This window comes from Dermochelys coriacea, chromosome 1, assembly GCF_009764565.3.
Source record: "Dermochelys coriacea isolate rDerCor1 chromosome 1, rDerCor1.pri.v4, whole genome shotgun sequence".
Taxonomy (NCBI): Eukaryota; Metazoa; Chordata; order Testudines; family Dermochelyidae; genus Dermochelys; species Dermochelys coriacea.
The window spans coordinates 326,512,162-326,537,402 of record NC_050068.2 but is presented as its reverse complement, the minus strand read 5'-3'; the positions used below and the strand labels follow the sequence as shown (position 1 = coordinate 326,537,402).

At 41.3% G+C, this 25,241-nt stretch overlaps 1 protein-coding gene across 8 annotated transcripts in view; it reads right to left on the bottom strand.

Annotated features, from left to right (window-relative positions):
* Positions 1 to 1,448: 1,448 nt before the first annotated feature.
* Positions 1,449 to 25,241, bottom strand: part of NAMPT (nicotinamide phosphoribosyltransferase) — a 62,134-nt gene continuing 38,341 nt past the window's right edge. For 3 of the 8 annotated variants that reach the window (XM_043497142.1, XM_043497124.1, XM_043497118.1), the window contains 5 exons: positions 21,303 to 21,422; positions 17,836 to 17,853; positions 9,437 to 9,577; positions 8,624 to 8,758; positions 1,449 to 4,286 (listed from right to left, as the gene is read on the bottom strand). In XM_043497142.1, coding sequence (XP_043353077.1) covers positions 4,173 to 4,286; positions 8,624 to 8,758; positions 9,437 to 9,577; positions 17,836 to 17,853; positions 21,303 to 21,422 — 528 coding nt within the window. In that variant the 3' untranslated portion in view covers positions 1,449 to 4,172. Of the gene's footprint in view, positions 4,287 to 8,623; positions 8,759 to 9,436; positions 9,578 to 12,482; positions 12,933 to 13,175; positions 13,365 to 17,835; positions 17,854 to 21,302; positions 21,423 to 25,241 lie in introns of those variants that run through there. The other 5 variants (XM_038401003.2, XM_038400994.2, XM_043497132.1 and 2 more) reach the window with 3 other exon arrangements.

Here is a 25,241-nt window from a genome sequence, read left to right as displayed (position 1 = left end):
AGTGTGTATGGTAACACTCATTGTTTCATGTTCTCTGTGTATATAAAGTCTCCCCACTGTATTTTCCATTGCATGCATCTGATGAAGTGAGCTGTAGCTCACGAAAGCTTATGCTCAAATAAAATGTGTTAGTCGCTAAGGTGCCACAAGTCCTCCTTTTCTTTTTGTGGATACAGACCAACACGGCTGCTACTCTGAAACCTGTCTATGAGGACACAACACAAAGAACATTTTACATACCTGAGAACAAGTAATAACTTAACTCACAAAAAGTGGGACTATGATGGAATCAGAAGCCTGGAGCATTGTAATGGGATGGCTTAACTAGCTTACCAAGACAGTCGGCTGTACAGTCAGCTGTGTGGTCCTAGCTACAGTATATAGTACATACACTCTTTTGAGAAACCATGCTCAGAAGACTGAAATGTCTAACCCTAAGCAGCTTGTTACTGTAGGCCAGAGAAGTCACTAAGATCAGGGCTGCCCTGTTTCAAAATTCTGTACAGCCTCATTAGAGAGCTTGTATTGACAGGGTATGCTCATCAGTTCTTTAAGCTTCTGCAGGTAGGGCACAGGGGATTTCAAAGTAAAATTTTCTTTCACTGTTATGCTTAACTCATTTAATTTTTGGGTCTGGCAATAAGCATTTTGTCCCATAAGCATTTACATTACATTTTTGATGGGGCTGGTTGATGGGCTTCTGAACAAATTTTCAGCAGCTTTATTCTGAAACTGTCAAGTCCGAGGACATTCACTTGATTTAGAATTGTGTGAAATATAAAGGGCGATAAGCCCTTAGGTATAAAAACCCCAAGTGTTCTGGCGACTGTATATCAAGATCATAGAAGAGTGGTCCAGCTTCAAATACATATAAAACCTAAAAGTGGAATAAGGCGTTAGAGTAGGAATTTGCTCAAGTCCTGTAACATGGGATACATGTAACCTGCTCCACCTCCTTCCAGAATGTGTTTTAAGTCTAATACATAACGTAAACCAGTGATACTCAGACTTCAGTAGTTCACAAGACAAATTAGTAATAAACATTACCCAAAAGAGCCAGAGTACTGCAAATTCATGGTTTCATTTACTATTTATATATATATACACACAATTCTCACAGCAAAATGACTGACCAAGTATTTTATCAATTACACTTGGTTAACATAGTAAAAGCATACTGATTGGTTAATAATTAAAATCACAGTGTTTTAATATTGTGTGCTGCAAACAGCTGCAGGAGACACATTGAAAAGCCATTTGTGGCTGGTTAGCCTCAGTTTGAGTATCACTTATGTAAACTTTCACTTTGTATGGTTATCCTATATAGAAGATTATCATGGCACCTCAATTTCACTCTGTCCAAACTGCTGGCAATGGGTGCACGTGGAAGAACTCTGACGTCCAACATCACAGGTTTAAAACAAAGTCAAATGGATATTAGTGTTTCGCTACCAGAACTAAACTTTATTTCCATTTTATTACATATTTGTATTTGATGTTGAGTACATTTAACACAAGATTTAAGTGAAGAATATTTACTCTCCCCTAAACAAGTTAAGGAAGAATGTAAAACTAGAAAAACAGTTTAAACTTTACGTTTTGAATTTTGGCAAATAAAACAAATACTTTTCTATTTTCTCCTCAGATCTTCTAAGATAGATCTTGTTACAAAAAGATTTAGCATCAGTTTCATAGCCATGCATCTCAGGAAAAAAAAAATAGTCCTATAAAATCCATTTCTTATGCTAAATACTAAATAAATTATTTAGAGTATTAACACAAAACATCCAACTCCTATTTTTAAATACAAACACTGTACTATAATTAAATGGGGATAATTAAAATCTCTCAATGGCTACGAATCTAATTATTTAAAGCAAACCCAAACATGCTGTTTGCTTCAGTATGGAAGAATTACGATATTGTAAGGTTCAAGCACTGTAGTAGGTTATATTTGACATCACTATCAACCCTTTGGTGTCTGAAATGTCAACTGCCAAACACGTGGTGGCAAGAGTTGAGGATTGACTAGCACCAGGTGGTAAAAGTACTAACATTATTTTAAAATGAAAGACTACTTTCTGGAAGTGACATGCACAGCTTAGGAAATAAACTGAAATCTAGATATAATATCAAACAGTCACTTGTGTACTTCATGGTAGACAAAAAGAAAAGTGCTTTCATAGCATATCCAGCTCTTAATTACAAAAATATCAGTTATGGGTAGTCAATAGTTATCAAAATCTTTATTGGTACAGGATGAAAGCAGGTATTTTTTTTTAAACCATACATCATAAAATTCTCTAATACATATCATATGGAGGAGTGAAAGTCTCTATTCTATTTAACTGTTACTAATCCTATCTCTGGAGTTAAAATATTTCCTGACCAAACATGAACAATATGGGTAACAGCAATAGAATGCAGATCCAGGGTGTGAAAGGTCAGTGTTTATCATCTTACTAAAACTCTACATCACCGAAGTGTATAATCACATACAGTAAGAGTGAAAACTTTTTTTAAAACAAATAAAACAAACTATTGCAACTGGGCTTAAGTGTTTTAACTTCAAATCCCGGAAACATCCTAGAAACATGGCAAGTTCTTTGATGTGGCCCTTTTTGGTGTGACAGTAAGAACAATAAAGTATGGCTTTTTAATCTTCCTTCAAATAAAAGTATATTTTGTATTATTTCAATTGGTCTAAATTGTTTGATCTCTTCTAAACCATTTGCCCTGTAACATGGCTTGCTAATACATTAGAGCCAGAACCAAATGCAACACCTGTATAATGATCAGTGACTTAGTTGCTCTTTAGCATGGATAACGTTACAGAAACCATTGCTTTTCTAAAAAAGGAGGGATTCATTTTCTCATAAGAGCCACTCTACAGTAGAGTCAAACATCTGAAAATTTGCTATGGTTTGTCTAAAAATCATTGACAGTTTTGTTCTCCAGCAGGTGTTCAAGCAAGCATATGCAGAGTGAATAAAATCAAGCGCAGCGGACTAAAAAGTACCTTTCATATCTTTTGTTTTCATCATGTCCCCCCGGGGGGATTCATGTAAAAGGAGTTTGTCTAGCGTAATATTTTATTAAAGTTGTTTAACAAAAAATAGTTAAACATATTTATACAATTTAACATCCAGTCTGCTAAAAGGCAAATCAATGAAAAAAATACAAAAAAGTAAAAAAAGTGCACTACCCAGTCCAGTATTTCACTTTAAAGTCATGTCACTTACAATATATGAAAAATAAACCCAGAAGTATAATTACTTTAAAATACACCGCTTCCGTATTTCAGTATTTTACAAGTATATTTTGTAGTGGAAGAGGATCTCTCTTAAAAACTTTACTCTTAAAATATTGAGGTGCATATGCCAAGTGGACTATACTTGACAAGAGAAGTTGCAGTAGAGAATTCTTTCAAAATTTGGCATTCCATTTACATACCATACACTGCTAGCAAGGCCTATATGTTTATAGTACCTAAAGATTCCAGCAAGAACAGTAATTTTCTTTAATGTAGAATGACTACTACAGATAAACTACAAGGAACAGTGAGGTCAGCAATTCTATGGGTCTTAAGTACGTACAAGTCCTGATTTAACCTTCAAATGGTACAATGTCACAAGAAACTTTAAGGCCATTTTTATTTGCTGATTAATGGACAAAAGGCAATGATTTTTCCTCCAAAATATTTTCTTGAAAGTCTGTGCTCATAAAAATCATGAAAAGTTGGAAAGACTTAATTATTGAAACTTTAAATATATTTTACACAATCTTGTTTGTACAAAAATACAAGTTAAATATAAACAAAGTAATCATGATAATTTCATGTAAATCCATTTTGTGATATTCTGTTCCATATAAAAATGTTTCTCTGCTCTGTCTCATTTGTGAAAAGATCAATACCAGATTGAATCACTACTGGCAAAGGGCCCTAAAAAGCACACTTCAGCATTAAATAGATTTTACATTGTAAGTACCATTTCCTAATTTCCTCTTTTCTAAAGATTGGTGCCAAAAAGGAAAGAAAAAAGGTAGTATGTCCATAAACCAACAAATAATTTGGCTATAATGCATCAAAAAACACAAACACACAGATCTGTACAACAAACTCGTTAGCTATGCAGTACATACTCATTACACAGAGAGACATGGAATTAAACTTAATGAGGTGCCACTTCTAGTTCACTGTCCTTCAGTCTGGCATTTTTCCTTACTTCATCAAACGAGTAAGACTTCATTACCTTTCCATTCTTGAAGACCGTATGAAGGAGATCCTGTAAGACACACCACTTTGTTTCAGTGAACATGAAATAAGATCTCTTTCAAGAAGAGATGCTGAACACACATGTATACTAGTTACACTGTCAGATGTAAACTTTTATATGATCCTGCAAACACTTATGCACTGGTCAACTTTACATACGAGTAGCCCTGACATCAATGTGACTTACTGATATGTAAAAATGAGCACCCACGTAAAGTGTTTGTGAGATTGGGGCCTTAGTTGCTAAGAGACTAGCTTTTGTGTTTCTATTTGTAACACTAACATTCTAACATTATTAAAATCTTATAAATATTTTAGCCATATTATGCATGTGTAGTGTTTATAGTACAAAGAATTAGTATACACAATCTCAAAATAAATTAAGACATCAACCTCTTGTGCCAGGCCACTGCTGAAAGCACAAACTAAGAGTGGGGAAGATATTTTATACACTTGGCTAGAGCTATTAATACGAAAGGTGAAGCTCACTTGACCAACACCTGAGTGCAATTCTGATATTAGAACTAAGGATGCGATCCAACATTCACTTCCCTCAGTGCGTAGAAAGACCAACACACTTTTCCCCTCTGGAATAGCTACTGGAAAAGCTGTTTGCAGCACCTCGCAGAAATCTCCTTTGCATATATCCTTGTATTAAACAGAGCATCACCAAAGAAACAAGCTGTGAGTTAGAAGTGTAACAAAAGCCAAACTCTGTATAGAGAGTGTTAATTTGAACAAGCGTAGATGCCATCACACAGATCTGCAATTTTAGTCAACCAGGCCTGGGGAGCAGTAAGTATTTTGTATTCCGCTTCCATTTAAATGAATAAGCCACTTCAATGCAGTAGGCAGCAAATCTTTCTTCCTTACCCATTGTACTTACTAGAGATGGAGGACCATATTTTGCCTGATTTTGAACAGACTCAAAGCTTTGCGGATCCCGAATTGTGTTGTGATAAGGCCTACCTCCTATGATTGAAAGCTAGATACCTCCAGGACGGACAAGTGTGTTTACTCAAAGTGTTACCAAAATATACCACCTCCTACAAAAGTGCCATGCAAATGCCTATTCTCACTTTCTGGTGGCACTGTAAATAAGAAGAGAGCAGCATTATCTCCCATAAATGTAAAACTTGTTTGTTTGTCTTAGCGATTGGCTAAACAAGAAATAGGACTGAGCAAACTTGTAGGCTCTGAAGTTTTACATTTTTTTTGTTTGAGTGCAATTTTACAACAAAAAAAAAATCTACATTTGTAAGTTGCATTTTCACGACAAAAAGATTGCATTACAGTACTTGTATGAGGTGAATTGAAAAATACTACTTTTTACAGTGTAAATATTTGTCAAAAATATACACTTTGATTTCAACTACAACACAGTATATATGAAAATGTAGAAAAACATCCAAAATATTTAATAAATTTCAATTGGCATTCTATTAACACTGCTATTAATTGCGATTAATTTTTAATCACAATTTTTTTTTAATCGCATGAGTTAACAGATTATTCGACAGCCCTAGAAATTATATATCTGCTTGAGAAATCTAAAGGTAAAAGTGATATATATTTACTAGAAGCCAATATCTAGAGTGGCAGAAATTGACTGCAATACAACAATATTCAAAGTTCTGCATAGGTTTCCAAATATTGCTACTGCCTATTGCTTTGCTCTGTTGATAAAGACTCTTGTTGTCCATGCCTTCCTTGCTTGTGAACAGGTAAGTCTATACGACTACACCTTTCTCTTACTCTTCAAGATACAGCAGGTGGCTTCTATGACAAACTGTTCTGCAGTGAAGAGGTGTTATATAGCTGCCTCTACCCTCACTTGTATGTTAGTGTAACCTGGAAAACAAAGATTCTAAAAATCTGTGCATAAATACTACTTAGGAAGTTTCCTGTATACAGCCACTTCTTTACCTGGAGACAGTTAGTTGATCGAAAAAGACCAAAGGATTGCATGACTTCTCCAATCTCTCCCCAAAAACTGCCCTGCCATTGCACTGTCCTGCCAGCTGCCATATGCTGCTGACAATTCACACATTTGATCCCTTTATAAGGGCCCCTACTATTTGTACACAACTGCCTGTAAGGGGTTTCTTTAGTGCCTGTTGTGATCACTTGCACCAAGCGTAACATGTCTGGTAACTCATGTCTTAACTGCTTCCTCAAAGAGGTAGGGTTAACATTCAGAAGAAAGTGGCTACTGGGCAAAGTGGCTGCAAGAGACAAGAACGGTCACTCCCCCTCCAAGAAAAAGTCCTTTCCTCAGTAAGAAATCAAAATCCAATAATCCAATGTCTCTTTGCCAATCAAGCACTGTGGCTATTCACAAAGCCTGGGCAACAGCTGACAGCATATACATTTTTCACCACCTCGCTCTTCAATTTAAGACTCCAACCAAATGTTTCCTCTTCCTCTCTTAGCATGCATATCACAGCCCCTGCATACATCCCTTCTATACCAAATTCAAGAGCCCATTTTAAATGTCAAGCCAATGCAGAGCTCTCAGTAGTTGTTTCGTCCTGCATTCAACTCATATCCTATCCCATCTCCCCTCTTTGCTGAACTCTACATTTGAAACTGCTTCTCTTGGCCTATGCACTAAGTCACCTCCTTCCTCTCCTTCAAATCTACTGAGCCTGGCACTACTGATCAACTACAACTACCTGTTCTCACTTTTACACCCAAATGTTGTTTAGTGTCTATCTGAACATGACTCAGCGTTCCAAAAGGCAGTGAACTTTTAAATCCTCATCAAGTATTATGAGTACATGCAGTGCAATGAAATGGCTAGAAGCCAGGAGGGCCAGATTTACTCTCCGATTTGCCTCAGATTTAGCTCAACACTTTGGGCAAGTCATTTAATTTCTGCTTTTCTCCATCTGAAGAGTGGAGAAATACCAACTGGCAGAAGCATTGCAAGGCTAGTTTATAAATCCTTGTCTGAAAGTCTCCAAGGGCGGCATTTTCTTAAGTGCTCAGAACTGGCCTAACTCTTCCCTTTGAAGTTAAAGGAAGTTTTCTCTCAGATCTCAACATGAACAGAATTAGGCCTACGCCAAGTGCTTTTAAAAATTCCACACAAAATCACAATTTGCAAAATCATCCATAATGTAATATTTAACCCGTAGCAAGTTAGGCAGTTCTCAGATGTCACTTTGCATCTGGCCAATTTCCTGGGTTATTTTGGGGCTACTAGGGGTGTGATGTGGCTGTATGAGGCCTTCCAATGTACCCCACTTCTCCCTACAGCTGGATCCTGCCTCCTCCCCTCAAATTAGGTAAGAGGCAGGAAGGGAAAAGCACATACTGGGGTGCTGAAGCAGAAAGATAAGAAAGAGTGGGTAGGTGCCAGTCAGTGCAGGTGTACAACACCCAACTGGGGATGGGATCATTTTGAAAATGGGAAGATGAGAAGAGTCCTTCTGTGAGAGAGGTTGAAAACATCCCGCCCAAGTCCCTTTTGCGTCCAAAACATCTAATAGGAGTGTGCTAATGCTCAGTGATTCAGATCAATTCACTGAGAAGGCCTGCGGTCATCCTAATGGTAAAATGGATCATTGACGTCCCAGGTACATCTTGAAGAGAACACACTGGATTTATGTTGTAAAGGGGGTGGGGGGAAATTGGTGAAATAAGATGCATTTACTGAGATATTCTGTGGCCTCCAGAGTACAGTGATTAATCAAAGGGATTAATCAAAGTTTATGGCACAATTAAATTTTGAGTTTAAATTTTTAGATGACTAATGCAGTTTTGAAGGCTATGCTCAGTGATACAGTATATAATGCCGCAGAGCAGATACGACATCGTAGACAGAATGGAGCTAAAAAGGGTTTGAGAACAGGACAAGAACAGCAGCTTGGCTTTTATGAACATACCAGAAAGCCTTAATTTTTTAAAAAGGAAATAAATGAGGACATGTTCTCTAGAGGGTTCTTTTTTAAATGGATTTTTAAAAATCCAGTTTCTGGTAGACTCCAGTTGACAAAAGCCATTTAAATATTAAGGAGTATTACAGAGGTTGCACTGTAAAAATATTATACATTTCACCAACAGACTGTTCAGATCTGGAAAAAGGAAGGCAATTTTCCCCATTCCTTTCCTATAATCCCAACTGAAAATATTAGAGAGTAAAACTAAGTGATATCTACAACGCAGGTTATACTGATTTTGCTACAGATGGAGCTTCTGGGATTATTTGATACAGGTTATTGGTTGAATATAAAGAAGACTGAAAAATCTCAAAATCAAGCTTAACTATCTAAGCTACTTTCTCTCAGTTTGGGTTAGCATTGGAACAAAGTCATCTACTTCTGGGGAAGTCAGAATACATACATGACCATATTCTTCAAGATCCCCCTTGCCTTCCTCTAATGTAACAAAATCTCCATTGGGTGTCCTATGTAAAGAGAGTCGACCTTTCTTTGACCTTTTGTTAGGATCTGCTACTGGATCCTTAAAGACATTCACCTGGAAATCAAAAGTGAGAAGAAGTTAGTATAAGAGGAGATATTCAAACGAGTGCTCATGCACATCATGCAGATGGTGCTAATATGTGATTGAAATGTGAAGCAATACAAATATAGTAAAACCTCAAAGATACGAACACCAGAATTACGGACTGACTGGTCAACCAGACACCATGTGAAACTGGAAGTAACCAACCAGGCGGAAGCGGAGACAACAGCAAAAGAAAATACTGTAGTGTGCCTGTATTGCATTTTAAAGGTGGGCACATGTGGGCTTACTGTCCCCACCACCATGCGCGAGGCACCCACTTACAGCTAGGAGTTGAAGATGCTGTGATTCGCAGGCAAAGCTGCGAGCCCCCACTGCCAGCCGAAGCAGGAGCAGCATTGGGGTCTGCACTGCTTTCCTGTAAGCCCTGGGTGTTGTTTTCACTTACCCTCCATTGGCCAATCGGGTGGGGGACAAGCTTTCCCAGAAAGAAGCTGCCTGCAAGGAAGCTGCATAGCTGTATCTGGAACCTGGCCCCGAGTGTGAACTGCTGGAGCCAGAGCTGTGTTTTGTTCAGACTTACGAACCTTTCAGAGTTATGGACAATCTCCATTCCAGAGATGGCCATAACTCGGGAGTTCTACTGTAGTTCATATGCGATAAAATGAGTGAAAAAATTAGAGGTCATACCCCAAGGCCATTGGTCACCACATAACTGCATTTGAAGGAACAATTCAAGAGATCCCTAGTTAATTTCTGCAGCAAAGCTCCACCAGATCCAAAGGAAACATTTTCAATACTCCATTTATTCTTCTTCATTCCCTCCACAATCTGATAAGAAAAAGAAACAGTGATAAAAGAATGTACTTTAAGAGCTGGGCTGATAAATGTCATTTTCCATAATTTTTTATTGCACATTTTGAGAAGATGCTCTTTTACAGACAATTAAGCCAGCTAGCATTCAGGTTCAAGAAGATATATGTAAAATATTGTCAATACCTGGCATGCTGTTTGAATTTTTAATTGATACTTTAGTCTGAGATTATAAAAATGTTACTGCTGGAGAACTGTTATCTGCACTGTAACATGCAATATAAAACACCTCCCGCTCCCTTCCCAAGACAAGAGTAGTACAGTAATGCAACACCCAGCCATAGACCCCTAAAGCGTATTATTTCTTTGCCCAAATTAATCCTTTATGGTGGCATTCAAGAGCCTTCTGATGGTTGTCAAAATTGTGGGCCAACGCTAGATTCCAAAGAAGCTCAAGTTATAGGATGTGTTCTGAAACAAAGTGATCATTTCACCCACCAACACCAAGAGAGGGGCTTTGCTTGCCTCTACCCGGAACTGCAATAGAGCAATAGTTCTCGAGCAATTCTTGTTTGGCATATTCAGCTGTTTTGCCATCTTTTCTGAGAGTTATCAGAAAAAAAGTTAAATGCAATCCCATCAGACAATTTTAAAAACTTACCATAAATGTATCTTCTCATAACACAAGAACCCTCGAGTCTAGAGTCATGATTGCTGTATTAGTCCTACTCACAATGGCCAGAGAAGTTGATTGGTAACAGAAAGAAAGATCTGTTTTCCTGAACTGCTCCCCTATATGAGCTTGGAAAGCATGTCACAACCCAGGTCAAGAAACTTCCAGTGCTTGGAACCACCTATAAACATTCTACTAGCCAGAGTGCGAAAGTCCCAGATGAGAGGATTCTTCTGTTATGAAGGGACAGTTTACACTTAAATTACATTACATTAAAAGTATTTACTCTCTCACACAGACAATCCCTAGCCTGTAGTCATGACTGATGAGAAGTGACGAGGCCATCCAGAGAAAGGGAAGGGGAAGAGCTAAATGAAAAGAGATTGGGGGAGAATATGCAGTGTTGTTGTAGCCGTGTTGGTCCCAGGATATTAGAGACACAAGGCGGGTGAGTTAATAGCTTTTATTGGACCAATTTTTGTTGGTGGAAGCTGGAAAGCTTGTCTCACTGAGCTCTTCTTCAGGTTTGGGAAACATGCTCCAAGAGTGACAGCTAAATACCAGGTGGAACAGGTTGTTTAGCATTAGTTAAAACATACAGTATTTCAATGGGCCATTCAAGGTGAAGTGGTCAGTTAACACCTCTCCAGTCACAGGGGGGAAATGAAGGAGGGAAGTAGCTGGGGGGAGGGGGGGAAGAGGGTGTTTAGTGGGTTAGAGAGACTGTTGAATGGTCCTTGAAATGTATGTTAAACAACTTTGTATTTAAGCGTGACTTTGAGCATGTTTCCCAGACCTGAAGAAGAGCTCAGTGTAAGCTTGTCTCTCACCAACAGACTTTGGTCCAATAAAAGGCATTACCTTAGCCACTTTGTCTCTCTAATTAGGGGAGAATGGCAGACTAAAAATATCTAGCAGTCCAAAGCAGCAAGATCTTCAGCAGCCTTTTCAGGATATTTAACATGCCCAACTTTCGCCTTGCATGATTTGTTCAGGGCCTTAACTTATGACAGGGAATCCGGAAGGCAGTGACACTGAACATGACTGTTTGCAGAGCTGCAGTGGCTCCTTTAAAAGGAGAGGTCTAGCAGGCTGAAGGGTCATTACACAAAGTGAAAACTATTTCCCCATGCTATTTCCCCCCCCCACACTGTTATTCACACCTTCTTGTCAACTGTTTGAAATGGGCCATCCTGATCATCACTACAAAAGTTAGCCAACCTTAATTGATTAGTCTCATTATAGTTGGTATGGCAACACACATTTTTTCATGTTCTCTGTGTGTATACATCTTCCTACTGTATTTTCCACTGCATGCATCTGATGAAGTGGGTTTTAGCCCACGAAAGCTTATGCCCAAATAAATTTGTTAGTCTTTAAGGTGCCACACGTACTCTTTTTTTGCTGATACAGACTAAAACGGCTACCACTCTGAAACCTACAAAAAAGGAACACTCTGTCAGCGGGCTAACGTTCATACTATGGTAGACTTTGCCAGCCAATCTCAGGCCTGGTCTACACTACAAAGTTAGGTCGATGCAAGGCAGAGTACTTTGACCTAGTTGTGCATGTGTCTTCACTTAAATTGGACTACTGCCAACACAAGTGCCCGGTTACACCAACTTAATAACACCACCTCCCCGAGAGGCACAGAGCCACGGGCGATGTACTTGGGTTGATGCAGTGCGAGGGTAGACGCTGCGTTATTTACATCAACCATTGCTTGCCTCCAGCTGCTGAACAGACAGGAAGAACTGGGTCTCCTGGGCCTGTGGGGAGGGGAGGCGAGGCAGTGCAGGCAGAGCTCTGAACCAGTCACAGAAACGTGGACGTCTCTGAATAGATGGCTCTAGGGATGTGGGAGAAGGGCAACAACAACAAGGAGCAGCAGCAGTGCCACATGAGAGCCAAGGAACCACAGCATGCATACCAGAAGGCCAACAATTGATCTGGTGCCGAGCTGCAGACCTACCACTTTCACAAGGAGTTGCATTTTAGCCTCCGTGGAGACCCCACCCCCACCAGCACTGTGGCTACCCGAGAGAAGTCCAAGTCACAGGCCCCTGCTGTGAACTGCAAGGAGGCGGAGGTAGAAGAGGAAGAGTATGGGGGGGGAGGGGGACAGGAGACTGGGAGGATCCAGTGCACAGCGAGCCAGGGTCTGTTTTTGACTCCACCGCAGTCCAGCCAGTCCCACCAGTTGAGCACAGCAAGCCCAATGCAGGGGAAGGAACTTCGGATAAACATGTAATTTAAATTTTAAAATTACAGGAATGCTTCCCCTCCGCCAAAGTAGCAGAACACATCTTTTGACATCTCATTAAATTTACTCATGCTAGAAGAGACAGTGGTACAACCGAGATAGGAAGAGTTACTATCTGCTTTTCATTCTCCTCTAGATTTAGGCAGGGTGGCCATGCGGAGCATTATATGCACAGGGATGTCCCATAAATCCTCCGGAAAGATCTCAATGCAACTTCCATGGAGGTACTCTGCAATCCTCTGCCAAAATGTTTCTAGTGAGGGCTGCCTTATTTTTTCCATTGTAGTAGGACATTTTCCCACAGCACCCAGAGATAAATTCAGCAGGCACAAGCTAGCAGGATATGGGCCTGGGCAGCATCAGGTCACCAGGAGCAGCTGCATGGTCTCTGCCTCTGTTACCCTCAGGAGTGAGGTATCAGCTAAAATCACCACCGCCTGTGGAAAACAGTGCCAGTATTCACCAACATTGCCCTATACTACCAGAATCATGCAACCGAGCTATTACTACCTCATTTCCCCTTCCCCTGGTGGGCCATACTCACCCTGGCTGGTGCTGAGCAATGCACAAACAATTGCAAGCAGAAGGGAGAATGGGAGTGCTTACAACTTTTTGGGAGTAAAGGGAATGTTCAACATTTTAAGTTTTGCTTTCCCTAATGAATACACTAACAATAGTACCTTTTTGTTTCATCTACTGCTGCTGCCATTGTGGCCTTCAGGTTCTCCCCCTCCACACCTGCAGAATGCCTGAGTCAGACAAGCAGGAGAAAGAAGAGGTCTCAGGGTGACACATTCCAGGAGATCCTGCAAGCCAGTGGGGTACTGAACACCGAGCATAGGGCCTGGAGGATCACCATTGCCGATAGCCTGGGTAAGGATGGAGTAGAGAGGAGAAAGATGCAGGAAAAGGAGAGGGACATGCAACAGGACATACTGGGACTTCTCAGGAAACAAAACGAAGATGCTGCAGACTCTAGTGGACTGGTGGGTTCAACAATTCTGTGCTTGCCTCCCTCTGCAGCCCACGGCAAACTCAATACTGAGATCTCCCTATACACCACTCAATATTCCACATGGTATCAGGGCTCGCTAAAGTACTCCTACCACTCCACTCTGGGACACTGAAGACAATCAGATATACACCACCTATGGCTTTCACAGATCCGTGTGTGTAGCTGAAATGGACATAAATGTTCTTTCCCCTTCATACGTTCTGTTCTCTTAATTACTTAAGTTTTAAATGTTTAAATTGCCTGTTTTTTCACATATTTTGTTCAGAATGAAATTCTGTTTTTTGTAACATAATTCAGTCATTAGGGCTACGATTTTTCCACGGAGGTGGCGGAAGTCACAGATTCTGTGACTTCCAGCGACCTCTGACTTCAGCCCACAGCAACTGGGAGTTGCAGCTGGGATGACAGCAACGGTGATGGGGCCCCCACAGTTCCCGGCCACCGCAGGGACCTTGGAGCCCCCACAGGCAGTGCTTCCAGCAGGCGGTGTGGGGACCCTGCAGCTGACCTCCCCATTTTGTCATGGATATTTTTAGTGAAAGTCAGACGGGTCACAGGCTTCTGTGAATTTTTTCTTTGTTGCCTGTGACCTGTCTGACTTTTACTGAAAATATCTATGACAAACTCTTAGCCTTATTCGTCGTTATTAGTTTAAAACATACACTGACTGGTGCTGAGAAGTTCTGAAAGCGACCAGTTACCTGTTACTGCGCAGTGTCTCAACTCAAAAAGATCATTCACAAGCATTAATAAGTGCACTGACAATGCAAAGTTCCTACATATAAAGCTGTTACCACACAATTCATACCGGGCTGCAAACAGAAGGGCCAGCTAGAGCACAGTACACCAACACACACTACTCTGGTTCAGTATTAAAATGCTATTTCAATGCCTCCCTTAGCTGTATAGCTCTGCACTGAGCTCCTCTAATAGTCCTTATGCCTGGCTGTTCAAATTCAGCAGACAGCCACTCCACCTGCCGCTTGGTGAAAACTTTTTCCCCTTTGCTTCACAGATACTATACAGCACACAGTAGGCAGCTAACCATTGGGATATTTTTCTCACCAAGATCCAATCGCCTGAGTAACCACCACCACCAGCAACCCTTCAAATTACCAAAGAAAGACACATTCAACTGTTACTCTACACCAGGTGAGCCAGTAGCCAAGGTGTTTCGTGGTGCTGTCGAGGTGTCTGGCTTCATGAGCCATGGGAAGGCTGAGTTCTCAAGGATCATTACTGGCATTTCAACATTGCCAATGGTAATCTGTGTTCTTAAAGATGTGAGCATCATGCACCCTCCTTGACCAGCCCATAGTCATATTGGTAAAGCATCCTCAGTGATCCACCAGCGCTTGCATTACCATGGAAAAGTAGCTCTTTCTTTGACATATTCTGTGGCAAGGTGGTCTGAAGCCAAAATAGGGATATGCATGTCATCTATCACCCCACTGTAGTTCTGGATCCCCATTGCTGAAAATCCATTACTATGTCCTGCATATTGCAGAGAGTCAGAGTCCTGCATAGCAGGAGGCACTTGATGGTCCTGCACATTTCTGTGACAATAGCCCCCATGGTGGATTTCCTGACTCCAAATTGATTACTGATGAACTTGGCACTGCAAGTTTCCACAGTGCAATTGCCACTCACTTCTCCACTGTCCTTGCAGCTCTCATTTTGGTGTTCCTGTATGGGAGAGCTAAGGCGAGCTTAGCACACAGATCCAGGTATGTGGTCTTGCGCATCTAAAAGTTCTAAAGCCATGGCTCATCATCCCAAATCTGCATGATGAGGAGATCCCACCAGTCATTGCTTGTTTCTCTTACCCAGAACCAGTGCTCCAGCATCTGCAGCTGCTCCATGACCACCACCAACCACTTCAATTGTTTCGCACTGTGTCCCAAAGCAATATGCTCTCCAAGGAATCGTCATGTTCCCTGTGTTTCTTCTTGCGACTCTGCAAATACTGCAGGATGATGTCCCCTGTGCTTGCAACATTCTTGACAACAGTGCAGAGCTGTACAGGCTCCACGTTTCTATCGGAGATAGCCAAAACCAAGGATGCCCATGTGGGTTTGTGGGATTTTGAAAAGGCGGTGCAAAAATTATGGGACAGATGAAATTATTGGATGAGAATAATGCATTATGGGAAGTTGACCCCATGCTCCTAGTCACCCCTGCCCAACTTGTTTCGGCTCCATCATGCTTTGCCAAAATTCCCAAAAGACAGTGCACTGGAAGATGGGATACCTACCCATGATACACCACATTCTGCATCGATACAAGGGTTCCTGGTGGGTATGCACACCATTGACACAAGGAGCCATCTACACATGTGCACAAGCGATGTACTAACTATGGCAGCTGTATGCTGACGTAACTTGAGTCAACATAAGTAGGTAGTGCAGACATGGCATCAATTTAGAAGTGGACCATCCACATAGAGGAGCACTAGAGTTCTAGACTTATCCTTACAGGATATGTTTAAAGCCTAAAGCCATGACAGGGAAGCCAACAGGTAGTGGTATAGGAAAAGGCAGTGCACACAGCACAGCAGCTGAGACATAACATCTCAAGGTTATGCTCCAGACTTCTTCCCACCAGGTCTTTAGGGGCAACATCTCCCTCTAACACACACATCTCTTTAGAGAATTTCCACTGCCTCAGTTTCAGCATATACAGATTCCTCAACCTGACAAGGAGAAAGGAATGTCGACCACCCTGTAGTACTTCCTTTTAATGGAATCTTCTTTAGGCATCCTGAAAATTTCTCTTCTAAATATCTAAAAATCATATTGGTTTTAACAATGAACTTCACTCCTCTGGTGCCAATGACTAGGGGACTCTGATTTGGACACTACTTCCTAGAAAGGAGTAAGAGCAGGAAGGGAGTCTCCTTCCTTGGAGGATTAGAGGCTTTCCTAGAAGCCATTTGCTGAAGGGGAACCAGAGGAGGACAAATGACTCAGAGTTGTTAATTGGGTCTGAATGAGGGAGATTCTCCAAGAGCGTCTGGAATAACTGAAAGAGATTAGGAAGAAGAGCTGCTTGTGCAGACTCCCTTCAAGGACAACCTCCAAAAAATTGTTAGAAGATGGCCATGAGCAACATTACATTCAGGAACGTGAAGCTGCCTGGGAGGACCAGTCATTCTGGGGGGACATTCCCAGGTTAAGAGGCATTAACAGTACAGAATGTGGCATAACTGGGCTTTGCCTGACTAGTGTAGTAGAGTGGGGCAAGAAATCACAGCTACAGGGTTGGTCTTCTTCAGCCAGCATCCAGCCACATGCTTCACCCCATTCTGTCAATGGCATCCCTGGACAGCTGACATTCTTATGCTGTGGACACATTCTCGATTACCTCAGCTGATGAACAAACACCTTTGGATGAAAAGTTGGCTTCAGCCCATCCACACTCCCATCATGAGGGATCTTCATTGGTCAGAATGGGGTGTGTGTGGGGGTGTGTGATGACCCTGCCTAACGCTACGGCAAAGTTCTGATTCTACCACTGACCCTTCTGCTGAGATCCACATTTGGTGCTTCCAGAAGAGGAGCAGAAGGAGGAGAAGCAAATAGAGAAAGGAATTACTTCCACCAAAAACCTCAGAGGTCTGCAGCCTTTCTTCAGAACAATGCCACACAGAAGAGTTTCTCATTGTGGTGAAGGCAGACAGACAGAGAGCATGTTGTACTTTCCAGCTCATACAGAGGGAGCAATTCAGGTGTCCAAATTTTGACCAGCTTACCCAGGGGTTCTCAAAACTTCATTCCAACACAACCTGCTTCTGACAATAAAAAATTACTACATGGCCTCAGAAGGGGGGACCGAAGCCTGAGCTCCCCCAAGCCTCGCCACCCTAAGTGGGGAAACCCAAAGCCCAAACCCCAGGCAGGGGGCCAAAGCCAAAGCTCAAGGGCTTCAGCCCCAGTAACCCCCTGTAACCTGAGCCCCATCACCCAGAGTTGAAGCCTTTGGGCTTTGGCTCCAAGCAGTGGGGCTTGGGCTTTGGCTTCAGCACTGGGCCCCAGCAAGGCTAATGGAAACCCTAGCAACCCCATTAATACGGGGTCGCAACCCACTTTGGGTCCTGACTCTCAGTTTGAGAGCTGCTGAGCTAACCAATTCCATTGTAGGTATTGTTAGTCCATCAGTCATGATCCCAAACTAGAGGATTCTCTAGTATGAGAATTTAAATATGGTTGGAAATTGAATGCTCAAAAGATAATCTCTTGAAGGTCTAGTATATTTTGCAGTTAGCAGATTGGAATGACTTAAAAGTGAAATCATCAAAATAAGAAGTCAAACAGAAGGTTCCTTACCTGTGCTACCAGTACCCCCTATTAAAACAAAGAATTTTAAAAATCCAGTTTACATTCTTCCTGCTGTTTTTGTTTCAACTAGTTTGGACAGTGAACTGGACTGATCAGTTAATTTCCCATTCTAGGTTTTCATAGCATGCCCATCACCACTGTACTGTACCTGGTACATGACACTGTAGTTACATTTGAGATTCCAACACTGATGTGGAATGTTTAAAGTTAAAACAAACTTTCAAGGAGTTTAAAAGAAAAGTAATCACTATGAATATGTATATACAGATAAGATCATGTAAAACTATTTAAAAATGTTTTATTCTACATGAAACCTACATTTCTATGTAAAATAATTGAAAGTGCCTCTTTAAAGCAATCCCAGCATTGATATCCTATACATCAGCATGGGAGATGTAGTGTTATTTAAACAGGAGTAAGAATGCCTTTGCAGTTTTAAATAAGTATAAACTTGGTTCTCTTATACTAAGTGTTATGACTGTTTTTGTTCTCGCAGGTAATGCTATGCTGCTAAAAGGCTTGGGGGGGGGGAAGGGAAGGGGAAGAATTAGTATATATATTTTTATATCCTACATTTTTGGGATCTGAATAGGAAACTAATTTAAATACAGACTTATCCCTTGTGTCCATTTCCTCTCACATTAGGTATTAGAAACAGTTTTTCCTGTCCTATTTACACCTTGCCGCACAGCACTGAATCTCCATATCCTGAACAAGGTTCCACCTCCTTTCCTGCATAAATATATATTTTAAAGACTAGTTATGATTTTGTGATAGACTAGTATTGCACTAATTGTTGCCTCCTAGAATTTTGTCAGGTTAAGGAAAAAAAAGTCTTACCAGAAGCTCACTGGCTTTCTTCTGGAAAGACTCTGAATTTAGTGGGCCAAATTCATTGCTAGTGTAGCACCATCAGACATCAATGGAGTCAAACCAGCAATGAATATGGCCCATTATATTCTAATTCACAACTGAATTCTGTTTAACAGTAGTTAAATGGAGTTTATGGTCTCCAAGAACAGATGCTGGAGAAGTTTGAGAGAATAACACTCCTAGGGGAATGCTGCGCCACTGCGCATGCACAGAATTCATGTCCCCCACAGATTTCTTTGCTTCCCCACCGAAAAATGACTTTCTGATGGGGAAGCCACAAAAGCAGTCATGCGACCCTCCCCAGCAGTATGTTTTGGGTGCCCAGAGCAGCCAGCACAGAGGTAAAATCACTATGGGGCAAGGGGGGGGGGACTGGGGAAGACCCGGCTGGTGGCTCCTACCCTGTGCCAGGTTCAGCTGCTAGCCCTGGCTGGGGAGAATGGGACTTCCTCTTCCACTGCACAGCATCCAGGGCCGGGTCAAACCCATCCCCAAATTTCTCCACAGGCTGCAGAAAGTTCTGCAAACTCCTCACCCATCGCTCCTTAGCTGCAGAGGGAGGGATCACTGTAGGGGGAGCTGATCCCCATCTGCCCAACCCCCGTGCATCCAGACCCTCCCATCCCCTGCCGAGCCCCACTCCCCCTGCATCTGGACAACCCCAACAAGCCACCCGCACCTGGATCCCCACTCTATTAAGCCCCAACTAGTTGCACCTGGATCCCTATTCCCCATTGAGCCTCACTCCCCTGCATTTGGACCCCTCACTGAACCACCCCACACAAACCCCCTCCTGAGCCCCAAACACCTTCACCTGGACCCCCATGCAGAATCCCATTACCATTGCACCCAGAACTCCAGCAAGCCCATGTGCATCCTGATTACCCCAAACAGAACCCTCTTAATCCACACTGAATCCCCCCCACACTAAGCCGCTCCATACTTGGATCCTGCTGGGCTAAGCCTGCCTTCCCACACCTGGCACACAGGGGCAGGGGCCTGGGGTGTTTCTGGGACAGGCTCGGCCCTTGCACTGTGTCAGGGTTGGGTGCAGCTTCACTGCTGAGCCATGTCCCTGGTTGAGAGCTGCAGAGTGATATCCTACCTCTGTGCACCAGTGGCCTGCATTCCCCAGTGCAACGCTGGAGCGTCCGCATGTATTTGACAAATAAAACTTGCAGAATTTTGAAATACTGTGTGTAGAATTTCTATTTTTTTTGGTGCAGAAAGCCATCAGGAGTAGAATATCCAGATTCAGTTATTTCGTGCTTGCTGTTATCACAGTTGTGCATTATACAGCAAGACTATTCTCATTAAATCACTGTTTCTGTCAAACAAATCAAGAAAATCAGATTTGCTTTTCAGGGCTGTCATAGCATGAGTTTGTTAGCGGTTTTCCATTACAAGGCAATCTTCCCACCAATGATTCTGTTACTTAATATCCCAACTAGCATGCTTTCTCTGAGGATTTGTCAGTGACACGTAAATAGCTTTGTAGCTTTGTTGTTTGGGTTCATGTTCATGGATCTCAGATTATACATGGGTTATCAAACTGAACAAATGCTTTACTCCCACTTCTGTGGTCTAGTTTCTCTAGTCCTTAATTTAAAAGAATGCAAAGCTGCTCAAACCTGGTGAACTGGAGTTCCTGAGTTTCCAATATCTAAGAGGTTTCACTGAACTGAGTATTTCCTAATTTATTTTGCAGCCTGCAGCAGTATTTACTCAAGTGAAGACGATGAATGCCCTGTGCAATGCTGCTATTCATTTTCAAAGCAAAAGGCATTAATCTTGTGATGGCCTGACTCTTAATATCAAGTAACTGATGAAGTGCAGAAATAAGATCAACCAATCCTGCTCTGCACTTCCTTTCACAGACACTTGCAAGTTTGTCACTAGAGTTTCCAGGAGGTAATAACTTCGGCTTCTATTTCGCTGAAATTGTACTTTTTAATTTTAACAGTAAGAAATGATGTGTCCATCTCAGACTATCGGGCACCAGCAGTTTAATGTGGTATAATTTTGCATAAAACATGGATTGCTCAATTATTCTCATTAGCTGGGCTTTTAAAGATGCCACCCCCACCATATTTTATACTAACAATGGTTTGTAGACACTTTTGCATTTGCTTTCAAAAGTATCTCCTTCAAAAAGCACAAGTACACCTTGAAAGTTTGAATGCAGACATATTAACAACCTAACAATCCAAACTAGTTAATTACTACTGTTGCCACAGCACAAGTCATGACTGGCACACTAAAGACAAATAAAAGGATAGATCTTTGCTCTGCGTTTAATTCTAATTAGTTTCAACATGGGAGGGTTTAAAGTAAACAAACAAACAAACAATGAGGCGATAGAGGAGAATAAAAATTACAACCATGAGACTAGGAAACGTATTTTTTTAAATTCCTCATGATTTTAATAAAATTAATTTGTGTGTTAGGGTTTGTAAGCAGTGTCCAGAATGAAAGATAGGAATGGGTCAGTAAAGAACCATTAACATCTGACTAATTGTAATAGACTCCAGATTAAAGGAGGACACTGCCAATTTCACCTGATATATTAAGAAACTTCATACCTCTTGCAGCGTGTTGATATCCACACCATCTCCCTGAATAACTCTGATATAAGGGGGCAACACCTTGTAGCCTTTTGCATTTTCTACAACAGGGAACTTCTTTCCTAAGATCTCCAAAACCTGTAAAAACAAAACGGAAGCAATTCTGTTTCTACTTCTCTCACTCTAGCAAAGTTAAATGCCAAATCCATTAAACTTAATAGAATTAATTGTTAGCATTTTGAGTACATGGCTCAGAGCAAAGCCATGCTGTACTTTAAATACTTCAGCCATTGTGCAGAGGGTGGTTTAGAAGAAAATGGCTTAGGAGACAATAGGGTCTGTATAGTCACATGGCTAAAGAGGACTAATCACACCCAATCCCCACCTCTTGTTGCTCAACCACAAATTGGCAGCTAGACTCTCCTCAGTAGGTCGACCAGCATGTTATTCTCTCGTTTTCTGTTTTTGTTTTTTTTTTTTTTTAAAAAAAAACACATCTCTTTACTTTACACAATGCAAACAGTGGATGTGCCCTTCACGTTTCTCAGATCTGTTAGCACCATACGCCTCATGGATTAAGGATTGCTGTCAGAGGTCTCAGTTTAACTAGCAATACTCAAAATTTAGATCCTGATCCACACTGACTTTTTTCATGGTTCTGAGAAAGAGAGATTAAGCAAAGTTCCTATGGTGATCTAGCACTTGCCCTTGGGGGGGGGGGGGGGAAAGATACCCAGACAGGTTAAATCTGTATTTGTCCTAATAGATAGCCAACATATAATAGCACTGAAAGTTACTCTAATGGAATGGTATTGTTAGCTTCTATGATATGATTTCTACATTCAAGTGTCTGTGTTCTAAATAGCTTTAGATTTCTTGTGTGGCATAATGCGATGACCGGGAAAACCACATGGTGACTTGCCTGCCTGGGGAAAAAGTTGCACATCTCTCGAGGCATCTAGATAGACTTATGTGTAGTACTGGGGAGGAGCCAGTAGTTGTGGTATATGTAGGTACCAATGACATAGGGAAGGATAGGAGAGAGGTCCTGGAGGACAAATTTAGGCTGCTAGGTAAGAGATTGAAGTCCAGGACCTCCCTGGTAGCATTCTCTGAAGTGCTTCCGGTTCCACATGTAGCACCAGTTAGACAGGCAGAACTTCAGGGTCTAAATGCATGGATGAGACGATGACATAGGGAGGAGGGATTTAGATTTATTAGGAACTGGGGAAATTTTGGGGAAAAGGGGAGCCTATACAGGAAGGATAGGCTCCACCTAAACCTGATTAGAACCAGATTGCTGACACTTAAAATTAAACAGTGTCTTAGAGCAGTTTTTGAACTAAGGCCTGGGGAAAAGCCGACAAGTGTGGAGGAGCATGTGGTTCAGACAGAGATATCCCTTAGGGGAGGATCTATTAATGGAGATCCTCTATGCTCTAGTAAGAGGAGAGGATGGAAGAAAAAAATAATACAGGTAGGATCTGATGAGAAACAGTCAAATGAAAAAAAGTCCCGTTCAATTACATCATGTAATGGCAGACAGCTAAAAAGTGACAAGTTTTGAAAGTGCTTATATATGAATGCTAGAGTCTAAATAATAGGATGGGTGAACTATAGTGCCTTGTATTAAATGAAGGTATTGATATAATAGGCATCACAGAAACTTGGTGGAATAAGGATCATCAATGTGACACAGTAACACCAGGGTACAAAATATATCAGAAGGATAGAACAGGTCTTGCTGGTGTAGGAGTGGCACTATATGTGAAAGAAAAAGAGTAGAATCAAATAAAGTAAAAATCTTAAATGAAACAAATCGTACCATAGAATCTCTATGGTTAGCAATTCCATGCTCTAATAATAAGAATATAGCAGTAGGGATATATTACTGACCACCTGACCAGGATGGCTATAGTGACTGAAATGCTCAGGGAGATGAGAGAGGCTATTAAAATTAAAAACTCAACAATAATAGGGGATTTCAACTATCCCCATATTGACTGGGTACATGTCACCTCAGGACAGGAGATAGTTTCTTGACACCTTAAATGACTGATTCTTGGAGCAGCTAGTCCTGTAATCCACAAGAGGAGAGGCAATTCTTGATTTAGTCGTAAGTGGAGCAAAGAATCTGGTCCAAGAGGTGAATATAGCTAGACCCCTTGGTAATAGTGACCATAATATAATTAAATTTAACATCCCTGTCGTGGGGAAAACACCACAGCAGCCAACATTGTAGCATTTAATTTCAGAAAGGGAAACTACACAAAAAATGAGGTTAGTTAAACAGAAGCTAAAAAGGTACAGCACCAAAAGTAAAATCCCTGCAAGCTGTGTGGAAAATTTTAAAAAAGACACCATGAGAGGTTCAACTTAAATGTATACCCCAAATTAAAAACATAGTAAGAGAAACAAAAAAGTGCCACTGTGGCTAAACAAAGTAAAAGAAGCAGTGAGACACAAAAAGGCATCCTTTAAAAAGTGGAAGTTAAATCCTAGTGACGAAAATTAAAAGGAGCATAAACTCTGGCAAATGAAGTGTAAAAATATAATTAGGAAGGCCAAAAACAAATGCAAAGAACAGCTAGCTAAAGACTCAAAAAGCAATTGCAAAAAATTTAAGTACATCAGAAGCAGGAAGCCTGCTAAACAACTAGTGGGGCCACTGGACAATTGAGATGCTGAAGGAGCACTCAAGGATGATAAGGCCATTGCGGAGAAACTAAATGAATTCTTTGCATCAATCTTCATAGCTGAGGATATGAGAAGGATTCCCAAACCTGTGACATTCTCTTTAGGTGACAAATCTGAGAAACCAGTCTCAGATTGAGGGGCCATTAGAGGAGGTTTTGGAACAAACTGATAAAACTAAACAGTAATAAGTCACCAGGACCAGATGGTATTCACCCAAGAGTTCTGAAGGAACTCAAATGTGAAATTGAAGAACTACTAACTGTAGTATGTAACCTATCATTTAAATCAGCTTCTGTTCCAAATGACTGGAGGATAGCTAATGTGATGCCAATTTTAATAAAGGGCTCCAGAGATGATCCCGGCAATTACAGACACTGGTGACCCTGATTTCAGTACCAGGCAAACTGATTGAAACTATAGTCAAGAACAAAATTGACAGACACATAGATGAACATAATTTGTTGGGCAAGAGTCAACATGGTTTTTGTAAAGGGAAATCATGCCTCACCAATCTGCTAGAATTCTTTAAGGGGGTCAATAAGCATGTGGACAACGGGGATTCAGTGGATATAGTGTACTTGGATTTTCAGAATATGATTAACAAGGTCCCTCACCACAGGGTCTTAAGCAAAGTAAGCTGTCATGGGATAAGAGGGAAGGTCCACTCATGGATTGGTAACTGGTTAAAAAGATAGGAAACAAAAAGGGTAGGAATAAATTAGAGAGGTAAATAGCGATGTACCCCAGGGATCTATACTGGGACCAGTCCTATTCAACATATTAATAAATGATCTGAAAAAAAAGGGGCAAACAGTGAGGTGACAAAATTTGCAGATGATACAAAACTACTCAAGATAATTAAGTCCCAGGGTCAGACTGCGAAGAGCTACAAAAGGCTCTCAAAACTGTTTGCCAGAAGCTGGGAATGAGCGACAGGAAATGGATCACTTGATGACTACCTGTTTGGTTCATTCCCTCAGGGGCACCTGGCATTGGCCACTCTCGGAAGACAGGATACTGGGCTAGGTGGACCTTTGGTCTGACCCAGCATGGCCATTCTTATTCTACAGTTCTGTATGATGAAGTGGCTCTTTGGTTGTTCAAGAGCAAGCGTCTCCGGTTTAAATGCAAGTCTGACAGGGTCTGGAGTTTTTCTGGTAGGTGCAGCATGTGTAATTTAACGTTCAATGTTAAGTGACTCTGGATTTTCAGGCTTTTCTTAAGTGGTGAGAAAGGTCACTTTAGCTCGGCATTTGATTA